This window comes from Budorcas taxicolor, chromosome 8, assembly GCF_023091745.1.
Source record: "Budorcas taxicolor isolate Tak-1 chromosome 8, Takin1.1, whole genome shotgun sequence".
Taxonomy (NCBI): Eukaryota; Metazoa; Chordata; class Mammalia; order Artiodactyla; family Bovidae; genus Budorcas; species Budorcas taxicolor.
The window spans coordinates 41,127,263-41,150,851 of NC_068917.1; the positions used below are offsets into that span (position 1 = coordinate 41,127,263).

General features: G+C 38.7%; 1 protein-coding gene across 1 annotated transcript in view; it reads right to left on the minus strand.

Annotated features, from left to right (window-relative positions):
* The window catches only part of KDM4C (lysine demethylase 4C), a 401,440-nt gene that overhangs the window by 300,165 nt on the left and 77,686 nt on the right, over window positions 1-23,589 (minus strand). The window contains exon 6 of the mRNA XM_052644458.1: window positions 7,781-7,830. Within this exon, the coding sequence (XP_052500418.1) occupies window positions 7,781-7,830 (50 nt within the window). The remainder of the gene's footprint in view (window positions 1-7,780; window positions 7,831-23,589) is intronic.

The window sequence follows — 23,589 nt, forward strand, 5'->3', positions numbered from 1 at the left end:
CAAATAACAGGAAAGTTTTTCTATTTTAAACTGGCTTGCAGAACACTTATAAAACTTTCACCTAATTTAACAGGTATATAGACCATTACACATAGTTTTTTACTGCATTCTTGAGACCACTTTGTTTCAGCTCCAGCTTTTTCCCACCTTGACACGACATATGGATCACACATGCACAGGTCACCAGGACTCCTCAGGCCAAGGACTTTGGCACAAGTTAGTCAGTCAAGCTAACCAGGTTTTCTGGCTCAACTTCCACCCGACAGAATCAAAGAATTCTTAATTCTCCTCCATAGTAATTTTTCCCTGCTAGCTGGCATTCCTTTCCTGAATTCTTCCTCCCATTCCCTACCTGTCATTTCTCAGAATTGTCTTTCACCCCACATTCTAATTATTGTAGCATGTGTATGTTATGTATTATGGTTCAATGTTTAAAATCCTACTAGGAACATGGCTGGGTACACAGTTTTAAAATTCAACACAGACTGTGACTGTTATTCAATCACTAAGTCATATCCACTCTACAATCCATGGACAACAGCATGCCAGACTCCTCTGTACTCCACTATCTCCCAGAGATTGCTCAAATTCATGTCCAACAAATTGGGATATTTGACATCGAAAAGGTCCCCTGGAGACGAGCATGGCAACCCATTACAGTATTCCTGCCTGGAGAATCCCCATGGACAGAGGAGCCTGGCAGCTATGGTCCATGGGGTTGCAAAGAGTCAGACATGACTGAGTGACTAACACACACACACGAGGAAATTAAATTCAGGGACTGCTTCACCATTTCTAATATAACAAGTGATAGTATGATGAAAATAAACATACCATGACACATCATACATTGATCTCCATTCCTAAAGCATGAGTTAGGAATGAAGGCAGAGGATGTATCACTGAACTTCTTCATTTTTTGTCTTAGGGAGTCACTTAAAATTGATTGTTCATAATCAAGGGCATTTAATTTATTAGCCTTTCAAAACCAAGCATTTTAATGTAATATTTTCAGGCCATCATGTAAATGAATGTTTAAGGGAATTATGTATCATTTTGATAGCTGATAAAAGTTCACTTTCCTAATTTCAAGTCAAAGGTAAGAGAAAGGGTCAATTTGGAACATTTATAAAATTGAAATGACTTGTTATTTATTGCTACTCTTTCAGTCTTTAAACAGCAGTGGTTCATAATCCCTTTTGGACCAAACCACCTTGATGGATCTGATGATGGGTTAGCTTCCCAGAAATCCACCTATATGCCCAATATTGAACATAATTTCAGAGAGTTCACAAGCTGCCTGCATCCAGCCTACGGACCCTTTGTCCACCTCCTTGAACAGAATGTACTTAGTTGCTCAATTGTGTCCAACTCTTTGCAACTTCATGAACTGTAGTTTGCCAGGCTTCCCTGTCCATGCAGATTCTTCAGGCAAGTATACTGGAGTGCCCTGGAACTGCCATGCCCTCCTCCTGGAACAGGGATCCCTGCTAATCAGGCTAAGATTGTGTTTCACAGGCTTAAACTCAAGATGACTAGTCATTTAAAGACACACACACACCAAAATTGACTGCTTAAAGAAATCTGAACTAAATTAATCCCTCATAACAATGATTCATTCATTCCTTTTTAAGTGTCACTTTAATAGGTAAAAACAAAAACACTTGCTACAAGTAAATATAAGACTACAAAAGAACCAGTATACTGAACTCTACCATACTGTCACTTAAAACAAAATTCCTGCTAATCATTCACACTTACAAAATCTGCTGCATAAAGTCCTAACTCCCATATTCTTTTTCCAGTAACCAAAATTTTGACCAAAATGAGTCCTCTTTAATTTTTTAAAAACTATTAGCACTTTATTCACAATGAGAGACCAATGAAAAAGTCATTCACACATACACACACACATATACACATCAGCTGCTCCCAATTTACTTTAATCCATATTTTGCTTAACTTAATAGAACCACTAAGATATTGTCTAATTTCTAAAACAGATGAGATTTAGACATTCTTAAAGCTGAAAATGTTCAAAACTGTCATTCATGATGTTGTATCTCTAGTATCCTTTTTACTTCCCATTCAATTGTATCAGGTCAAAAATTAGAAAGAATGCAATGGCATTATAGGCAAACATAACAAGTATAAAAACTGCAACAATTCACTTGAGATTTTTTATTACTTTTATATCTACATGATATTAGAAAAAAACTGTATAAATGAGAAAGCAACTGAAGGGCAAAATCGAACTCCTGGCTTTATTAGATGCAGACCTAACGGTTTTCAGATAAAATATTTGCAGGTGCCACCGTCAATCAAGATTTCAATAGAAACCAAAGATGAAAGCATTCATGCATAAAAGGCAACTGTGATAATTATGATGTGCAGACAAGATAATGGAAAATATCCGAGGCTGCTTTTCATATTATGTATCAAGTGCTGCCTTGACCTAGACATCCTATAAGGCTCCCTCACATTTACTGCATTATTTTATCATTTTAATTGTTTAGCAGAATTCAATTAATTTGCCTGACATCTGCTCAGAAGATAGAAATCCTCCACTGTCTTATAGGGTCTTTCCGTTGAATCATTTCTCAAAATAATGCTGCAAAAAATTTTCAATAAAAACGCAACTGAGTTTAAAGTTCCTTTTCAACCTTCAAGTTTGTTAATCTCTTACTGATTAAGCTAATGGCATCCATTTTTCTGGAATGCCATTTTCAGGCAGTTTATATCAAAGTGTATACAGACAGTTTATAGCAAAAAATTTAACATGTGATTCCGTATCGCAAAGTTTACATTGCTCCAGTTTAAAAATTCTGGGGCAGTGAGGTGAACAGAAAATGGTAGAATTATTACCACAGAGAACAGAAGAGTCCACAGCATATAGATTTAGCACAAAGTTCACTGCCTGTGTATTTAAGGATTATGGTAATCATATTCTAAGCTGTGCTATAATCTATTATCCAGAACCAGGATCCATCCACTTAATATTCATGAAAATAGTCCATAACGAAGTTCAAGATTACAATTACATTGCTATTATTACTGTAATGTATTACATTATAAAAACACCAAGGCTTTATAGTTATTAGGCTGCCAAAATTATAATAATGCTTTTAACAAACATGATACCCTAACTATTCTTTCTAATACTCTTCCATAATTTGGAGGAAAGCAACTTTTAGATGTCTTTAACAATATCTGTTCAGAGCTGTCAAGTCAGTGTCCCTATTTTATTATTAAATGAAAGCATACATAATGCGGGAAAAAAATCCCTTTTCTACTAGAAGGCAAATCTAACATACCAATGAATCTTAGATTGGCACCTGATTGAAAGAACAGTGCTCCCTGAGGATTCAATTGAGAATAAAAGCAGAATGTCTTATCTCTAGTTGTCACTCAACGGAACTCCACTTTCCTCTGGAAATAAGTCACTAGTAGTCTACATCATCCTAAGTTAGGGTGATTAGCAAAACAGAACGGGGTGAATATGATTCTCCCCCCGTGTGAGAGAAATAAGAGTAAGGTTGCCTGGCATATCTTTAAGGGAAGGAATAAAAGTAAACGGCACTCTCAGTAGATACAAGTGGGCACAGAGTGAAAGATACTGATAGAATTTCCAAAAGAATGGCTCAATCTGGCCCTTAAAAATGGACAAGCTCAGTTCGGTCACTCAATCATTTCCAATTCTTTGTGACCCCATGGACTGCAGCACGCCAGGCTTCCCTGTCCACACCAACTCTTGGAGCTTACCCAAACTCATTTCCATCGAGTCAGTGATGCCATCCAACCATCTCATCCTCTGTCGTCCCCTACTCCTGCTGCCCTTAATCTTTCCCAGCATCAGGGTCTTTTCAAATGAGTCAGCTCTTCACATCAGGTGGCAAAAGTATTGGAGTTTCAGCTTCAGCATCAGTCCTTACAATGAATATCCAGGATTGATTTCCTTTAGGATGGACTGGTCAGATCTCCTTGCAGTCCAAGGAACTCTCAAGAGTCTTCTCCAACAACACAGTTCAAAAGCATCAGTTCTTTGGTGTTCAGCTTTCTTTATAGTCCAACTCTCACATCCATACACAACTACGGGAAAAACTATAGCTTTGACTAGATGGACCTTTGTTGGCAAAGTAATCGCTCTGCTTTTAAATATGTTGTCTAGGTTGGTCATAGCTTTTCTTCCAAGGAGCAAGCATCTTTTAATTTCATGGCTGAAGTCACCATCTGCAGTGATTTTGGAGCCCCCCAAAATAAAGTCTGTTACTGTTTCCATTGTTTCCCCGTCTATTGCCACGAGGTGATGGGACCAGATGGATGCCATGATCTTAGTTTTTAGAATGGTGAATTTTAAGCCCAGCTTTTTCACTCTCCTTTCTCACTTTCATCTACAGGCTCTTTAGTTCTTTTTCACTTTCTGCAATAAGGGTGGTATCACCTGCATATCTGAGGTTATTGATACTTTTCCCAGCAATCTTGATTCCAGTTTGTGCTTCATCCAGCCCAGCATTTTGTATGATATACTCTGCATGTAAGTTACAGAGACAAGGTGACATATAAAGCCTTGACGTACTCCTTTCCCGATTTGGAACCAGTCTGTTGTTCCATGTCCAGTTCAAACTGTTGCTTCTTGACCTGCATACAGATTTCTCAGGAGGCAGGTCAAGTGGTCTGGTATTCCCTTTTCTTTCAGAATTTTCCACAATTTGTTGTGATCCACACAGTCAATGGCTTTGGTATGCTCAATAAAGCAGATGTTCTTCTGGAATTCTCTTGCTTTTTCAATGATCCAGCAGATGTTGGCAATGCGATCTCTGGTTCCTCTGCCTTTTCTAAATCCAGTTTGAACACCTGGAAGTTCACATTCATGTACTGTTGAAGCCTGGCTTGGAGAATTTTGAGAATTACTTTGCTAGCATGTGAGATGAATTCAATTGTGTGGTAGTTTGAACATTCTTAGGCATTGCCTTTCTTTGGGATTAATGAAAACTGACCTTTTCCAGTCCTGTTGCCACTGCTGAGTTTTTTCCAATTTGGTAGCATACTGAGTGCAGCACTTTCACAGCATCATCTTTTAGGATTTGAAACAACTAGAATTCCACTGCCTCCACTAGCTTTGTTCATAGTGATGCTTCCTAAGGCCCAATTGACTTTGCATTCCAGGATATCTGGCTCTAGGTGAGTGATCACACCATCATGGTTATCTGGGTCATGAAGATCTTTTTTATATAGTTCTTCTATGTATTCTTGCCACGTCTTCTTAATATCTTCTGCTTCTGTTAGGTCCATATCATTTCTGTCCTTTATTGTGCCCATCTTTGCATGAAATGTTCCCTTGGTATCTCTAATCTTCTTGAAGACATCTCTGCTGCTGCTGCTGCTGCTGCTAAGTCGCTTCAGTCATGTCCAGCTCTGTGCGACCCCATAGATGGCAGCCCACCAGGCTACCCCATCCCTGGGATTCTCCAGGCAAGAACACTGGAGTGGGTTGCCATTTCCTTCTCCAATGCATGAAAGTGAAAAGTGAAAGTGAAGTCGCTCACACGACCCTATGGACTGCAGCCCACCAGGCTCCTTTGTCCATGGAATTTGCCAGGCAAGAGTACTGGAGTGGGGTGCCATTGCCTTCCCCAGAAGAAATCTCTAGTCTTTCCCATTCTATTGTATTCCTCTATTTCTTTGCACTGATCACTGAGGAAGGCTTTCTTATCTCTCCTTGCTATTCTTGGGAACTCTGCATTCAAATGGGTGTATCTTTCCTTTTCTCCTTTGCCTTTCACTTCTCTTCTTTTCCCAGCTATTTGTAAGCCCTCTTCAGACAACCATTTGCCTTTTTGCATTTCTTTTTGTTGGGGATGGTCTTCCTCACTGCCTCCTGTACAATGTCACGATCCTCCATCCATAGTTCTTCAGGTACTCTATCAGATCTAATCCCTTGAATCTATTTCTCACTTCCACTGTATAATCATAAGGGATTTTATTTCGGTCATAACCTGAATGGTCTAGTGGTTTTCCCTACTTTCTTCAATTTAAGTTTGATTGGCAATAAGGAGTTCATGATCTGAGCCAAAGTCAGCTCCTGTCTTGTTTTTGCTGACTGTATACAGCTTCTCCATCTTTGGCTGCAAAGAATATAATCAATCTGATTTTGGTATTGACCATCTGGTGATGTCCATGTGTAGAGTCTTCTCTTGTGTTGTTGGAAGAGAGTGTTTGCTATGACTAGTCTGTTCTCTTGACAAAACTCTGTTCGCCTTTGCCCTACTTTTTTTGTACTCCAAGGCCAAATTTGCCTGTTACTTGAGGTATCTCTTGATTTCCTAATTTTGCATTCCAGTCCCTAATAATGAAAAGGACATCTTTTTTGGGTGTTAGATCTAAAAGGTCTTGTAGGTCTTCATAGAACCATTCAACTTCAGCTTCTTCAGCATTACTGGTCCAGATATAGACTTGGATTACTGTGATATTGAAAGGTTTGCTTTGGAAATCAACACAGACCATTCTGTGTTTTTGGAATTGCATCCAAGTACTGCATTTCAGACTCTTTTGTTGACTATTATGGCTACTCCGTTTCTTCTAAGGGATTCTTGTCCACAGGAGTAGATATACTGGTAGACGGGCAGGTAATGAGAACCTACTATATAGCAGAGGGAACTCTACTCAATCTCTGTGGTGACGTAAATGGGAAGGCAATCCAAAACAGAGTGGATATATGTACACCTACAGCTGATTCACTTTGCAATACAGCAGGAACACAAATTGTAAAGCATCTATATTCCAGTATATTAATTTTTAAAATTAATTTTAAAAAATTAATAAAAATGGCAGCTAAAACTTTAAAAAAGTGAGAGAAGAAGAAGATGGACAAGGTCAAGGGAGGCACAACTGAATGAAGGTAGTCAAAAGGTACAAACTTCTAATTATAAGATAAATAAGTACTAGAAATGTAACAAATAACATGATAAATATAATTAACATTGCTGAGTGTTATATGTGAAAGCTGTTAAAAGAGTAAATTCTAAGAGTTTTCATCATAAGGGGAGATGTTTTTCTATTTATTTTGATATTCATATGAGATAATGGATGTTCACTAAATCTATTGTGACAATCATTTCATGATGCAAGTCAAATCATTATGCTGAACAGCTTAAACTTATAACATGTTGTATGTCAAGTGCATCTCAATTAAACTAGAAGAATAAAGAAAACAAAGAGGGACAAAGTCTTAAAAAAAAAAAACAAATTTCAAGATCCGTAAAGTATGCTTAATTTTACTAGTCTAAGAAGGCATACAATATTATGCCTGTCCCGTCACCTAGAAACATTCAACTTCATACTTCAAGCACTCTCAGGCCCAGGGGAGGGGGATTTAACACAACTCTCTGGTGAAATGATATGGCAACATGAAAAGTACCCATAAAACATCCTAGAAGCCCAAGATCCAGTATCAGTACTTCTCGGAATTTATCTCAATGGTACAACTAAAGGAAATAAAAATTTTATTGACACAGTGATGTTAAGTACATTATATAAAGGAGAAAAAAACTGGAAATAACTAAATAGGTTAAGTGAAATCAGCTGACAAAAAACAAAGCAGCCAACTAAAATAATCATGATGATTATGCAATATGGAAAAAATTAAAATTACTCAATGAGAAAAATACTTAGAAGCCAATAACTTAAAAAGAATAACATTAATATAGTGATATTCTACTCTGAGGTAAAAATACCTCAGAAACAGAGAACCTAGCGTGTAGATAACAGATAGCAAGCTTACCTTGAGCTAGTCTTTCCAGTCGTTTCCCATGTTCCGGGGGTATTGCATACCTAAAATTTTAAACACAAATAACAGCTTTAGGTTTGTAGTTGTTCAACTCGTATCCTAAGGATGTCTATTTCTAAATAATTTCATGCAAAAAAAAAGTCAACCCCAAACTCCACATAGATGAACTAAGCAGACATTAGAGAACCAAACACAGAGTTGTATCTCTTGAACACTAATCAGAGGAAAAATAAACTTAAATCATCTATTTCAATGCTCCAGATCACCATTGCAACCACATTTTACACATTAGGGAACAAAGGCCCCAAGCCACCAAACAACTTGGACAAGGTGGCACCTGGCCACAACACGGAGATTAGAACCTCCCTTGTAACAATCACAACACCATAGGAATCCAGGGCTATTTTGGGTTTTATGTTTTTTGTTTCAAGGTTGATTAGTTTGGCCTTCATTTTTAAGCAGAGTTCTTTTTTAAAAACTTTTACTGACAAGCAGGACAGAAAATAAAACTATTACAGCAATGTTTGTATCTCCACCAAACCTTTCTAAGAATATTGTGCTTTACAAATAGTTTTTAAATACAAGTTTACCAACCATAAAAAAGGTTGCTTTTATTTACTTCACAATTATGTGACTTTTAAAGTCTTGATATATAGAAAAAGAATCGTTGGGAATTCCCTGGCACTCCAACGGTTGGGACTCGGCACTCTCACTGCCAGAGTACAAGAAGGATCCCTGTTTGAAAAAAAGGAATTGTTCATCCTTGGAGAACAGAAATTCTTCAAGTATTACTCATTTCTAGTTTGGTGTTTTTAAAAGTTAAATACTTGAGTTTGTTTACTGTGAACTTACTAACAAATTTTAAAATAATAATCTTAAGTTAAATGATCATTTCATGTTTTAAATAAAAATGTTATTCTTCAGACCTACATTTGCTGTTTACTAGCTCAAGATATATTAAGTACAAGTTAGGTTTTTACTAAAATAACTTCTCTCATTTTACTTAACACCACACTTGGTTGCATTTAATGCCACTGATAACATATGCAAAACTTAATTGGATCCGATGTAACTAGGCAATTCTCTAAAAGAAAATTCAACCATATATCCTATTGCTTAAGGCACTGTTAATAAAAGTATTCCAACTGAACTGGAAGATAAAAATTTTAGCATAACTAAATGATAATCACTCAATATATTTATACAGTAGTCATTTCTTAACAATGTTTAATCCCTGGTTTACACTATCAAATATACCCAGAAAAGGGGACACACACACCACAGACAAGCAAAACATACATGCTAAGACATGCACATGTATACACACATAGGCATGCACTCATGTAAGGGTTGGACATGGAGACATTTATATTTATATATCCAGATTCACTCTTCTTAAAAAATGATATCAAAGTTACAGTTCATTAGTCTAAAATTCAACCATCTGCTCCCAGAAAATGTTAAGTATAAGTAAATATAAATGTATATATAAACATAAATATAAGGATAAAAAATACCCTTGACATAGTCTTTCAATTGGTCCTCACAACTCTGACAAAAATCACATGGCCAACACACAACCATCACATCTCTAAAACGGGTTCTAGTAAAAATTCTCTGGAGGTTAATCACCAGAAAGATTTTTGCCATATACTATACATGTATCAAAAATTCTTTAAATTAGACACACACTGAGTGTGTCTCCTCAATGCAGCTTGGGTCACTAAGGTATAATTGACCATTACAGGTGGAACCCCAGTTTGTGATGTACCCTTCCAAACCTACCCTCCGTGATGTGCCCAAGTCATCTCTGCAAACTACAGATATGACCACGACAAAGCCATGGGTCTTCCATGGCTGACTTACCTGAAGGACAGAAGCTGAGCATTTTGCAGGGCGCACAGACCTGCTGCAGTCCTAACACCTCTTCAGCTGCATCTACTGATCAATGTCCCAATCAAATCCTGGCCTTTGGCTTTACCAAAGAAGCCACTTCTAGTGCCTTTGTTACTTCATACCTCCACTACTTTCCATACCCTATTTCTGGGCTTTGTATACCCTTACTATCCCTGTCCAACCAACAAAACCACCACTTATTTTTCTCACCCAGCTTTAGTCACCCCCAGGGAGAGACCCACACTCCTCCTTTCACTCTATCAACCACACAGCAGATAGCCTTCCATCACGGAACTCAGAATTTAATGTTTTTTTACTTTTCTGTCTCCTTTTCTCCCTTCAAACTCACTAGGGGAAAGGACCAGTGTCTCTTCTGGAACAGAGCACCAGAAAAGCAGATGCTCAGAAAGTGTTTGCTGACTTTTGTGGGCTCTCAAATGATGAATCATGTTCCTGATGAAACATGTGGAAGGAAGGATGGAAAATGCAGAAGGATGGAAGATGTGGAAGGAGAGGAAGAATACAGGAAGAAGAAAAAAATCATCAAAGTGAGAAACTAGAAGAACAGGTAAGAAATTATATAAGCCAATACCTCATTTCCTAAATACAGGGTCAGCCTGGCATACTCAGGACAACTCTACCAGTTTCAATTTCCCAATTCATTCAAATGTCTAATTCAATCAAATCTTTCTCCCAGGACTCTGTACTTTCAGTGTGGACTCCCCATTTTGCCTTCCCTTTTCTTCGTCCCCTGTGGATCTCACCCAGGGCTCTAGTGCATAGAAAATCCATGGACTGTGAAGGACAAAGTGTGCTCACAGTAGGTAGGCAAGACTGGGGGACCTAATTTCCACTTAAATGGCATGGAAATAGCTGAGTCTGCCCTCAGTAGACCATTACCATCACTAAACTATCTCCTTGGGCAGCTACAGACCTGGTATCACTATCTTAGCATAAAAACCTTTCTTCCTTACTGCTTGGCTTTCAACATCCCGACCCTCAAACACAATTTAGCCACAGCCACAAATATCAGCAGTCCACTCCCAACAGTCTGGACTATGAATTATTCCCTCCCTCACAGGGGTTTTGACCTCACTTCTCACCACAAACGGCCCCTCCTTTCTGCTTCAAAACTCAACCACCCAATCCCTGCCCAGATTCCACCTCCTCGATGAAGCTTTCTTTGACCACTGGAAACCTCAGCAATGCTACTTCTTTGACACCTTCCAGAGACCTTCCATTATACTTCTTACATAGTGTTTATCATCTACTGCTTTCCACAGCTAGCTGTTGTGCGGTGTGAATAAATCACTTTTGTGTGGATAGGCACCATGTTCTCTGACAGAACACCTACCACCACACAGAAATTTTCAAATAAATTATCCCTTTTAACCTACTTAGTACAGTGAGAGTGCCGGCTTCACAACTGGGTACTTTGTGCCACCACTGCTCAGTTAGGCAACTAATTCTTAATTCTTTGAAGATATAAGTATGTTTTATACTTCTCTGTATCCTTTGGAAACCACCATATAAGATGTCTACCAATGCACACCCACACATGCATATTGGTTTGCTGAAATTACTAACTGTCCATTTAACCTTTAGGACAGTGTATTTGTTTCAGACATAGTGAGTAAGACAAACAGTTCTGCTAACATTAAGAAACCATGAATCACTAATAAACTAGTGACATACTAATTAGATATTTTGTTTAAAATTAGCATCTTTTATGAACTAGAAGAAGGAGAGATCTAATCTGAAGGCCAAGGAAAACAGAATAATCCTTCTAAGCATGTCTTTGGGTGGTTTACTCAAAGAATAGACCTAAAATGATGTTATCTTGGTGGCTGTAACTTACACACATTATCTTTAACTGAATAGTATCAGGCTGACATTTCAAACTATCAGCAGGTGAAACTGTTTTTCAATTGGTACTAGATCTATTTCTTTGATTTAGGCTTTCTCTATGAAGTGGTCTCTGTATTGCTCATTTCAAGATATGTTCACACTGTTAGTCCATCAGAAATGTTTACCAGCACTACTCAGAGGGTAACTCCCATTTCTCTGATAATCCCCGATGTCCCCCTAATTTCTCTCAGGAAACCATCAAGGGCAGTTTCACCAAGCCAAAGGCCACCAAGAGGAGCTCCATTTCCAGGTCCAGGCCACACTCAGGCAGGTCAGTCCTGAAACAGCACAGACCTCAGCTCCCTTCCCCTGATGGAGGCTATGTGTGAAGTCGCCCTGCCCTCCTTTGCATATATTTCCTCTTCTTCCTGCTGTTTCACTCTGTCATCTCACATGAAGATTCAGGCTCAAGTCCCCAAAGATTAGTTTTCTGACAGACAACTCTAAATTGCCCTTCCTTCTTTTACGAGCATAAGCAAGTTATACTTTCAATAGTTACTAAAGTGTTGAAAGCTGAGTGAAAAGAAAAACTGACCAATAAAATTATATCGCTCATCACAGCTACCATTATCAAGCACTTATAATATGCCAAACCTCGTGCTAAGATCCTCTGATCAAAGTTCTCTTACTAACACCTCCATTTTAACTGATGATGAAACTAAGGCTTAGAGGGATTAATTTTGTTAAGCAAGATCGATGACAGACTGGTACCCAAGCTCAGATCTGAGTCTAGAGCCCAGGATGTGCTCTCCAGCCCCATATCCAATCCTGTTTCCTGATCAGTCACACCAACATGCCAAGAGGAAGGAAGTGACAGGGGCTACCTAGCCCATCCCTCCCAAGGAAAACCCACACCATTTTCAATGATCACTGCAATTACTGCAGAGTGAGCCAACTTTTGGAAGTAAAAGTTTTATGCCTGCTAACAGGCCAAAATCCAATATTCACACAGAATACTTCTCCCCGCTACCTTTCTTAGATTACCCACTTTTAAAATTCGCAATTGAAAAAAAATCACTACCTTTGAAACTAAAGTAATAGTATATACCAGGCAAATGATAATGACATTTTAAATAAAGTGCAATTACAAAAAACAAAGCCATCAAATCACTACTCAAAACTTTTCTTTGGTTCTTGTTACAAAAAGCTTCATGAATCAAAAAGTGCCTAAATTATATTTCACAAAACTCAATATTTCTGAAGTAATTTATAGTATACTTTTTAATTAAGGCCTATTCCTAATTGTGTCAAAAAGAAGGTTGAACTATAGATTTTTATATGTGTGATTATGTTACATTTTCACATTACTGATGATGTTAACAAGATTCACCATTTATTCATTTATTAAAGTTTAAGCATTAATATTTTTCATTATGAAATCTCGTTAGCTACCTGTGGAAAACAGAACACTGCTTACTTCTTTTCAGTTCTTAAATGAAAATAGACAAATGTGAGAAACAGAAAGTGTGACTACAAGGGGTGCTTTGGTGGTAACCACACCCTACCCCCACTGCTGGACGAGGCCCTCAGCACCTTCAGCAAAGGGATGCTCCTTGTCCCCACATGACACTCACCGAGGGTCTAGTTCCCTTCTTCACGACCATGCTCCCAGGAGAGGGAGGGAATGGTAGGCCATACGTAATGAATGCTCCAAGCCGGAGTATTGAGCCCTGACCCTCTTGCCTCCATTTGGGACCCTGAGGCCCTGTCAGGGCCAGAGCTGCCTCTGGAATCTGCCCAGGGTTTGAAGGCAGTCAACTTTCCCTTCTGCCCAGTCCTGCCGTCCTCCCTCTCCACAGCGGCTGCTTACAGAGCACTATCCTAGACACCGCCAGCACACACACGAGTCTCAAAATGGGTTTCCTGAGCAACACAAGCTACAACAAACAATTACAATGCACGTGTTTCTAAGGAGCTGTCACTTAAGCATTCGACCTGCAAATGCAAGCTGGGCATCTCTATGACCTGGAGGATGAGGTGTTTGACCTGAGGCCCTAAGGGACAAGATATAAAGCCCCTGAGAAAAGGAATTCAGCCAGAGCTTGGTCTCACCCTATGCCATCTGTGGCCCATTTCCTGACAGAACAATTAGATAGAAAAAATAATATCTAGCAGCCACATGTGTAGGCCGTCATAAGTGAGACAACTGCATCGAGAAAAAGGTATTAAAAAGTATTAGTTGATATCAACTATAGACAATAGTAAAGAAATCTTTATGTTTTAATACTGATCTCTTCAAAGTACTCAACAAACAATACATTCAGTAGTGACGTGGATTTTGAGTATGAGATGACTGATTTCCTGTTTTCTGCGGCATCCCACAGGGCATCAGGGTTTCCCAAGGGGACCTGAAGGAAGGAGTTGCTGAGGGAGAGTTTCATGACACACATTTCACACATTTCACATCTCTGCCTTTATTTTCAAATTTTATATAATTTGACCTTCTGAAGAAATTTTCATTTATGGAAAGTTTGAGAACCTCCATGCTAGGCCAGTGTTTTCCAAAGTGAGAACTCATCACAGGAAAATTCTTTCTGGTTTACACATGAATACTCAAGAGTAAGAATTTGATTCACGTAAGACTAGGAATGCAATAAAATTTTCCTAAGAACAAGTGTTATGCTACTGCTAGAAAATAAAATGGAGTGTGGGGGTACTAAAAGCTATGCTTATAAACTGTAAGTTTCCTAAAGACCATTCTGTCTTATTCACCAAGACCAGTATCTGACCAGTGGGTGACTCCATAAATATTTAACAAACAAACAGGAAACAAACCAACAAACAAAACCAAAAATCACCAAACACAGATGTAGTGTTTTGCAGAATCAAGCATTAATATAACAGAAACAAAATGCCATTTCAAGAAGAATAAAAAAATAGTAACTTCAAAAATTGGTAATAAAAAACATGCCCACATGAAATTATTTGTTCCTATCAAAAATTTACCAAAACCAGTGTTTTCCCAAGGAAAAACAATCTTACCATATATGGAAATCTTCAGAGGATGGTATATTTTTGAAGTGATCATTTATTCAAAGGATAATTATTTCATCCATAAGAAAAAGTATCACTAGCTTAAAGAGTTTCACTACAATTGGCTTAAAGAGTTTTAACACAATTAACTCCAACAAAGTACTAAAGCATTTTCAAGGAGATTTCTTGTGATTGAAGCTTAATCTTCAAGGGAAAATTACCTACACAGCTACTTTACAGTTGGAAACCTTTTTGAAAATTGAGAGGCTTTCAAAAGTGCACATTACCCAAAGCAACCAAGCTACCCAACGACAACTCAAGTAATATTTAAAATAAACAAACCAAAAAAAAGTACACAGCCTTAAATTTCAAAAAAAGAAGTATTCACTTACATGTGGATTTTTTTTCTTTTTTTTAAAAGACACCAGTTCACAGAAAAGGAGATCAGACTTGTGGTTACCAGAGGCAGAAGGTGAGGAGAGGCAGAATTGGAGGAAAATGGTCCAAAGATACAAACTTTCAGTTATAAGATAAATAAGTACATGGGATGCAATGAACAACATGACAACTGTAACAACAATGCTGTATGATATACAGGAAAGTTAAGAGAGTTAATCCTAAGAGTTCTTATTAGAGTGTAAGAAGAATTTTTTTTCTTTTTTCTTTTTTCTTTTTATTGTATCTATATGCGAAAACAAATATTAGCTGAACCTACTGTGGCAATCACTATGGACAAAGCTAGTGGAGGTGATGGAATTCCAGTTGAGCTATTTCAAGTCCTAAAAGGTGATGCTGTGAAGGTGCTGCACTCAATACGCAAGCAAATTTGGAAAACTCAGCAGTGGCTACGGGACTGGAAAAGGCCAGTTTTCATTCCAATCCCAAAGAAAGGCAATGCCAAAGAATGCTCAAACTACCGCACAACTGCACTTCTCTCACATGCTAGTAAAATAATGCTCAAAATTTTCCACGCCAGGCTTCAACAATACGTAAACCATGAACTTCTAGATGTTCAAGCTGGATTTAGAAAAGGCAGAGGAACCAGAGATCAAATTGCCAACATCTGCTGGATCATGGAAAAAGCAAGAGAGTTCCAGAAAAACATCTACTTCTGCTTTATTGACTAAGTCCACACCTTTGACTGTGTGGATCACAACAAATTGTGTAAAATCCTTAAAGAGACGGGAACACCAGACCACCTGACCTGCCTCTTGAGAAATCTGTATGCAGGTCAGGAAGCAACAGTTAGAACTGGACATGGAACAACAGACTGGTTCCAAATCAGGAAAGGAGTACAGCAAGGCTATATATTGTCACCCTGCTTATTTAACTTATATGCAGAGTACATCATGTGAAATGCCACGCTGGATGAAGCACAACCAAGAATCAAGATTTCTGGGAGAAATATCAATAACCTCAGATATGCAGATGACACCACCCTTATGGCAGAAAGTGAAGAAGAAATAAAGAGCCTCTTGATGAAAGTGAAAGAGGAGTGAAAAAGTTGGCTTAAAACTCAACATTCAGAAAACTAAGATCATGGCATCTGGTTCCATCACCTCATGGGAAATAGATGGGGAAACAGTTGAAACAGTGTCAGACTTTATTTTGGGGGGCTCCAAAATCACAGCAGATGGTGACTGCAGCCATGAAATTAAAAGACGCTTGCTCCTTGGAAGGAAAGTTATGACCAACCTACACAGCATATTAAAAAGCAGAGACATTACTTTGCCAACAGAGGTCCGTCTAGTCACGGCTATGGTTTTTCCAGTAGTCATGTATGGATGCGAGAGTTGGACTGTGAAGAAAGCTGAGCGCCAAAGAATTGATGCTTCTGAACTGTGTTGTTGGAGAAGACCCTTGAGAGTCCCTTGGACTACAAGGAGATCCAACCAGTCCATCCTAAAGGAGATCAGTCCTGAATATTTACTGGAAGGACTGTTGTTAAAGCTGAAACTCCAATACTTTGGCCACCTGATGCAAAGAGCTGACTCATTTGAAAAGATCCTGATGCTGGGAAAGATTGAAGACGGAAGGAGAAGGGGACAACAAAGGATGAGATTGTTGGATGGCATCACCAACTCAACAGACGTAAGTTTGAGTAAACTCCGGGAGGTGGTAATAGACAGGGAGGCCTGGCATGCTGCAGTCCATGGGGTCACAAAGAGTTAGACATGACTGAACGACTGAATTGACCTGAATTGACTGTGGCAATCACGTCACAATATATGTAAATCAAACCATTGCATTGAATGATTTAAACCTACAGAATGATGTATGTCAATTATGTCTCAGTAAAATTAGGAAAAGAGGGATAGCAAATGGCCACATGTTTCCACCAACACCTGACATTCCCTAGATTATATTAATCTTCTTCACTCAAGTGGGCTGAGAGGTAACTTAGAGGAGCAAGTAACTTAGAGGACAGCAACTCATCTAACTCAAGCCCTTGTTGATGTATAATGCCTTCTCAAAGAACATTCACTGTTTTTTAACCACACTTCAAGGAAGATTGTTAAATGGGCCTATTTTGTCTCTGGTCAGATCATTTCAAACATCACATGACTACATGCATTGTACACTCAGAAATATACATTATAAAATGACATTCTGGAAGCATCATGCATGAAGCCTCATATTAGTCACTTCGAGGAAGGAAAGAAGGTTGGATTTGTAACTGGTTGTATTAAACTTGGTGTGTACTATCTGTGGATTTCTCTCTGGTAAGCTATCAAATCTGTTATTATCACTGAAAATCAAAATGTAGTAAAATGTCTAAAAGTTTCTAACAGTTTTTTGTTACTGTCTAAAAATTTCCTATGTATCAGGTTGACTGTATTCAAGACATCACACAGGATACATGACTGCATTATTTTATAGGTTAATTTTATAATATTTACCCATAAGAAACCAAAAAGAATATTATAAAAAGATCAATAAAGCCTGAAAGCAGCATGGTGCTGTACACGTATGACACACAAGGGAGCAGATCCCCCAAAAAACCTGCTTCAGCAATTAAACATGTCTATGAGCCTGTGGATGAAAGTGAAAGAGGAGAGTGAAAAAGTTGGCTTAAAGCTCAACATTCAGAAAATGAAGATCATGGCATCCAGTCCCATCACTTCATGGGAAATAGATGAGGAAACAGTGGAAACAGTGTGAGACTTTATTTTGGGGGGCTCCAAAATCACTGCAGATGGTGACTGCAGCCATGAAATTAAGAGACGCTTACTCCTTGGAAGAAAAGTTATGACCAACCTAGATAGTATATTCAAAAGCAGAGACATTACTTTGCCAACAAAGGTCAGTCTAGTCAAGGCTATGGTTTCTCCTGTGGTCATGTATGGATGTGAGAATTGGACTGTGAAGAAAGCTGAGCACCGAAGAATTGATGCTTTTGAACTGTGGTGTTGGAGAAGACTCTTGAGAGTCCCTTGGACTACAAGGAGATCCAATCAGTCCACTCTGAAGGAGATCAGCCCTGGGATTTCTTTGGAGGGATGATGCTAAACCTGAAACTCCAGTACTTTGGCCACCTCATGCAAAGAGTTGACTCATTGGACAAGACTCTGATGCTAGGAGGAATTGGGGGCAGGAGGAGAAGGGGATGACAGAGGATGAGATGGCTGGATGGCATCACTGACTCGATGGACGTGAGTCTGAGTGAACTCCGGGAGTTGGTGATGGACAGGGAGGCCTGGCGTGCTGCGATTCATGGGGTCGCAAAGAGTCTGAGCGACTGAACTGAACTGAACTGAAGAGCCTGTGGTGATGAGCCTTACCAAGGTGCTGTGGGGCTGCTCTCAAGAAGCCAAAAGTCTCCTTGAGGAGACTAGATCAAAACACACAAATCAATGAAAAAAAAAAAGTTCTAAAAGAACAGGACATAACAAAGTGGTAAAACTGACTGTTAAGATATTTAATATATAAATCATAAGAAAAGAGGGCAATGTTGGTTCAAGTCATCAGAAAAAGAAACTTATAAACTATATATTCTTTAGTTTTCAGTTCAGTGTATAAACAGGACTGTATCAACTGCCTCTGCTTCAAGTAAAAGTCAGTGATCAATTGCTAGAAATGCTTTTACAATAAGTTAAACAAGCATACCTTTTAATAACTTTAATATCCTAAATATATATATATTATTTCATCTTAAGGAAATACCCCAAAGGACATCTTTTCAAATCTCATAGAAAATAAATTAAGAGCTCCATCAGTCCTGGGTGTTCTTTGGAAGGAATGATGCTAAAGCTGAAACTCCAGTACTTTGGCCACCTCATGCGAAGAGTTGAAAAGACTCTCATGCTGGGAGGGATTGGGGGCAGGAGGAGAAGAGGATGACAGAGGATGAGATGACTGGATGGCATCACCGACTCGATGGACGTGAGTCTGAGTGAACTCTGGGAGTTGGTGATGGACAGGGAGGCCTGGTGTGCTGCAATTCATGGGGTTGCAAAGAGTCAGACGTGACTGAACTGAACTGAACTGAAGTTAATTGAACCAGTTTTCCTAAGATTTTTAAGCAAATATCTGAACAAACAGTCCCTTGTTTGGGACTTTTCTTTGTCTGTTAACTGTAGGAGACTGGGTTTTACTCCCGTTGTGCAGCAAAATTCAGGTAAGAGCATCCACCCTCTCCTCCAAACACAAACATGGAATTCTGATGGGGGCTGCCATTTTTCATGTCTCTGCCCTCACCACCACAGAGGCAGGCCTGTGACCAAGCCAGGACAATCACAATACTTTCCAACCCTTGGCCTGAGCCTCAGTGATTACACAAGAGACTGGAAGAGAATTCATGCCAGGAAAATTCACGGCCCTCCCCGATGGGGCAGCTTTCATGCCTGGTGACACAGGGAGGAATACAGAAGCCAGAGAGAAAACTGAAGGCAACACACAAGGAGAAGTGGGGCCCAGGATCCAACACAGCCTGGCAACTTCTAAGGGTTCCAGCTGTTTCTGTCCATTCGTGAATGCATGAGTCAACTAAATTCTCCTTTTTGGCTAACCTAACTTTTAGTTTATATTTCTAGTAGCCAAGACAATTTCAACAAAACCTTCTCAATCCAAAGAAATTCAATGCAGACATTACTATATTTTTATGTAAAAAGGAATCCAAACAACATGAAGAAATTTATGAAGTATAAAAACTAGCTGACCAAGAGTACTAGAAAGAGTAAAGAGGACTGTGTTATAGCCTTCAGGAGTTAGGCTGGTCCTCATCCTGGCAGTTCTTATCCGATAGGCTTTATTTTTCCATTTATTTTTAATTGTAGGATAATTGCTTTACACTGTTGTACTGGTTTCTGCCATACATCAGGATGAATCAGTCATAGGTATACATATGTCCCCTCCCTCTTGAACCCCCCTCCTACCTCATCCCACCCCTCCAGGTTGTCACACTGCACCAAGTTGAGCTCCCTGCCTCATATAGCTATCTATGTTACATACGGTAATGTATATGTTTCCATGCTACTCTCTCCATTCGTTCCACCCTCTCTTTCCCACTCCCACCCCATGTCTACAAATCTGTTTTCTATGTCTGCATCTCTACTGCTGCCCTACAAACAGGTTCATCAGTACCATTTTTCTAGATTCCATGTATATACTTTAACATATGGTATTTGTTTTTCTCTTCCTGACTTACTTCACTCTGTAAAACAGACTCTAAGTTCATCCACTTCACTGGAAAGGTCTGATAGACAAAGCAGTCTTAGCTCTCAACAGGGACAAACTAGCTTTTTTTCCAAAGCTTCATTTGAGGGAACTGAATGTGAACAGACATTTAAATAAAAAATTATCACTCATTCCCTGAGGAAGACAAAATCCTCAAGGTAAAACACATTCTTTCTAAAATGTGGGATTTTCTAATTTCAAGCAGATTTCCAAAAGCTATCTAGAGAACAAATCTGAAGCAAATAAAGCTGGGCCAGTGGCTTCTCCCACTCTCACCTACAATGGTCCTCCCAACTGAATAACTGCTACGAATTATCACATGATTGGAATCCAGCCACATTTTACCCTTCTGAAAATCTCTCTTATGCCATAGTTTTCTCCCAAAATGTAAGAGGCTGGTTTCCCTTTTGGTTCTGCAGAAAATCCCATTAAAAGAAAGCTGGTGCTATAAAATAAAAAATAAACAAGTACTCTTTCTTCTTGCATATTCCTTCATCTTCACTGTTCACTTTTCACTTTAAATCAATGGGAAGATTTGATTAAATCAAGTTAAAATCCCAGCTGCAAGACTCACTAGTCCCCCAGATAAAGAAGTTAAGGCTCTGAAAGTCAGTTTGAGAGTCCTCAGTTTAAAAATGGGGCAAAAAAACACCTACCTGAAACACCTGTTGTCTGGCTTACCTGAGATGATTTCTTAAACTGATTAGCACAATTCCTGGCACACAAAAAGAGGCACACATGAAATGAACTGCAGTCACCAAAGATAGAGAACATACTTCATCATCCTAGTCAAGCTCTACACCTTAAAAAGTAAGCTTACAAGCAATGAACACATTTGGTGTCACAGAAGTAACAGTTATTTGCCAGCCTACTTGCAGAAGTGCAATTAAAAAAAAAAAAGCTGCTTTCCTATATGCTCAAGTCAAAGAAAAATTTTTATTACACAAATATTAAGTAACATATATTTTCTACAAAGTGGTTTGTAAACTAAACAGTTTGAAGAGGATGAAGAGAAATACAGAGGAATAAAGATAAGTAAGTTAGGTACCATTTGTGAACCACTATATCCGGTAGAGTAATTAGCAAGGCTAGCATCACTAATGGAGAAGGCAATGGCACCCCACTCCAGTGCTCTTGCCTGGAGAATCCCATGGACGGAGGCATCTGGTAGGCCACAGTCCATGGGGTCACTGAGAGTCGGACACAACTGAGCGACTTCCCTTTGACTTTTCACTTTCATGCACTGGAGAAGGAAACGGCAACCCACTCCAGTGTTCTTGCCTGAACAGGGAGTCCCAGGGATGGGGGAGCCCAGTGGGCTGCCATCTATGGGTTCAGAGAGAGTCGGACACGACTGAAGCGACTTAGCAGCAGCAGCATCACTAATCCTTGTTTTCCATGAACTACACGGTAAATAAATTTGCATTAACCTTTTGATTTTTCCCTAAGAGTTAGGATTTGATTCAACAGTCTCTTTTCATTTAAATGGTTTACTGGAGATCTTGTAGGTGGTGATGGTGGTGGCTTTAAGTGAAAAAGTAGTTACAAGGAAATAAGAATCCTGAAGGAATTTACAAGCTCCTGCTATGCTTATCAGGGGTATCAAAGGTACTTAATACAAGTTTAGAGTTCCTGTATGAGAACCCACAGTCATCAGTCAGTGAGTGACAAGACACTGCATCTCATCACTTCAGGAAAACGCGTTGAGATCTACCTTCAAAATCACAAGCACCAGGCCTCCTTGACACTCTCCTTAGAGAACTCGATGTTAAGCAGGGGTCTTTGGGACTCACTGTCTGGACTGCAGAGATGTATGTGTGTACACCAGTGTGGCTATGTTTATCTCCAAGTCAGGCTGAGGTTTAACTAAAATATCATCCATTTGACCAATAAAAATATTTGCTTCCTGTTATCTCTGACTCTCTACAAATATAGATAGCAGCTGAGTACAAAATTAATACCATATCTGGGGGGTATAGTTCCAATTCTTTAAACCTTTTAAAATATTATCTAAAAATATATAACATAGATATGCCTAAATGATCAGAATAAACTTATGCAGTTAATTTTATTAACACTTCAATTTATAAATACTTATGAAGAGCCCACATGCCACAACTGAAGATCTCTTATGCTGCAACGAAGATCAAAGATCCCATGTAACATAACTAAGAACTAGGGCAATCAAATAAATAAATAAAATTTTAAAATAAAATAAGAAAAAGGAGGCATAGGGTTATGCAATAATTTCCCTTGGTGATATTCTCAGTAAAAAGCAATGCCAGAACTCAAAACACAAGACTCTGGGGCAAAAATCTGCATACTTAAAATACTACACAGCACTAAACAAATTGATCTGAAGAAAAAGCAAGGAATTAAGATATATCACACTGAATAATCTGACACTTTCTTATTGCTACATTTAACAAAACTGCACAGTTTACTGAGTAAAATTTAGCCAAGTCCAAAATGCTTCAGCCCATCCTTAATTTTTCAAAAAACTTCCAGGAGAAACTTCTCTCCTGACTTGAGAACTTTTCATAGTTTAAGACAAGTCCCCCCAAACTTTACCTCTCTCATTCTCAACAGAGTAAATCTGAAACTATCTTATTTGCTGTATTTGGACACAGTTTCTCAAAGACAGAGATTCAAGTCACCATCTAAATTGTGTATCTCACAGGAATTAACCACTATCATACATGATGCTTGGGAAAGAAACTTTTATTTTACTGATCCTTGAAATGCCCACTCAATCATACACAGAAACACATCACTCCAAGTTCAACCTCTAAGTAATTACTATGACCAAAATATTACTTATTTTTATAAAGTTATTAAGATAACACTAACTACTAATATTTGAATAGTTCCTTTACAATTTATAAGACACCTTTATACAATGTATTTCCCAGGACCCTCTAAGCAATACTATTAAGACAGAAAATAAATCACGCCTCTGTTTGGCAGTTAGAGAAATTCATGATGAATAGAGTATGGTGATTTGCCCTAAGTCATTCTGCTGGCAAGTGACAGATTGGGATTTTTAAAACAGGTCTTCTGGCTCCAAAGTCAATATTAATTCCAAGAAAATAAATACGCTACCACTGACTGCCATAGCAGTTTTCTATCTGCCTACTTTAAGCTTTCTCTTTTTCCTTAAACCTTCATGCTAGAAATGTTTAAATAAATAATTAGCTCCTCTAAAGTCTCTTCAGTACATACTTGTGTTCATGAACACTTACTCAGCAAAATCTGCTACATGTTGTACCCAGTAAACCATGTCTCATGGCTTCTACCTGGAGCCAGGCCTATCAGCAGCTACTCAGAAATCTCTGGAAGCTTGGTGTTCT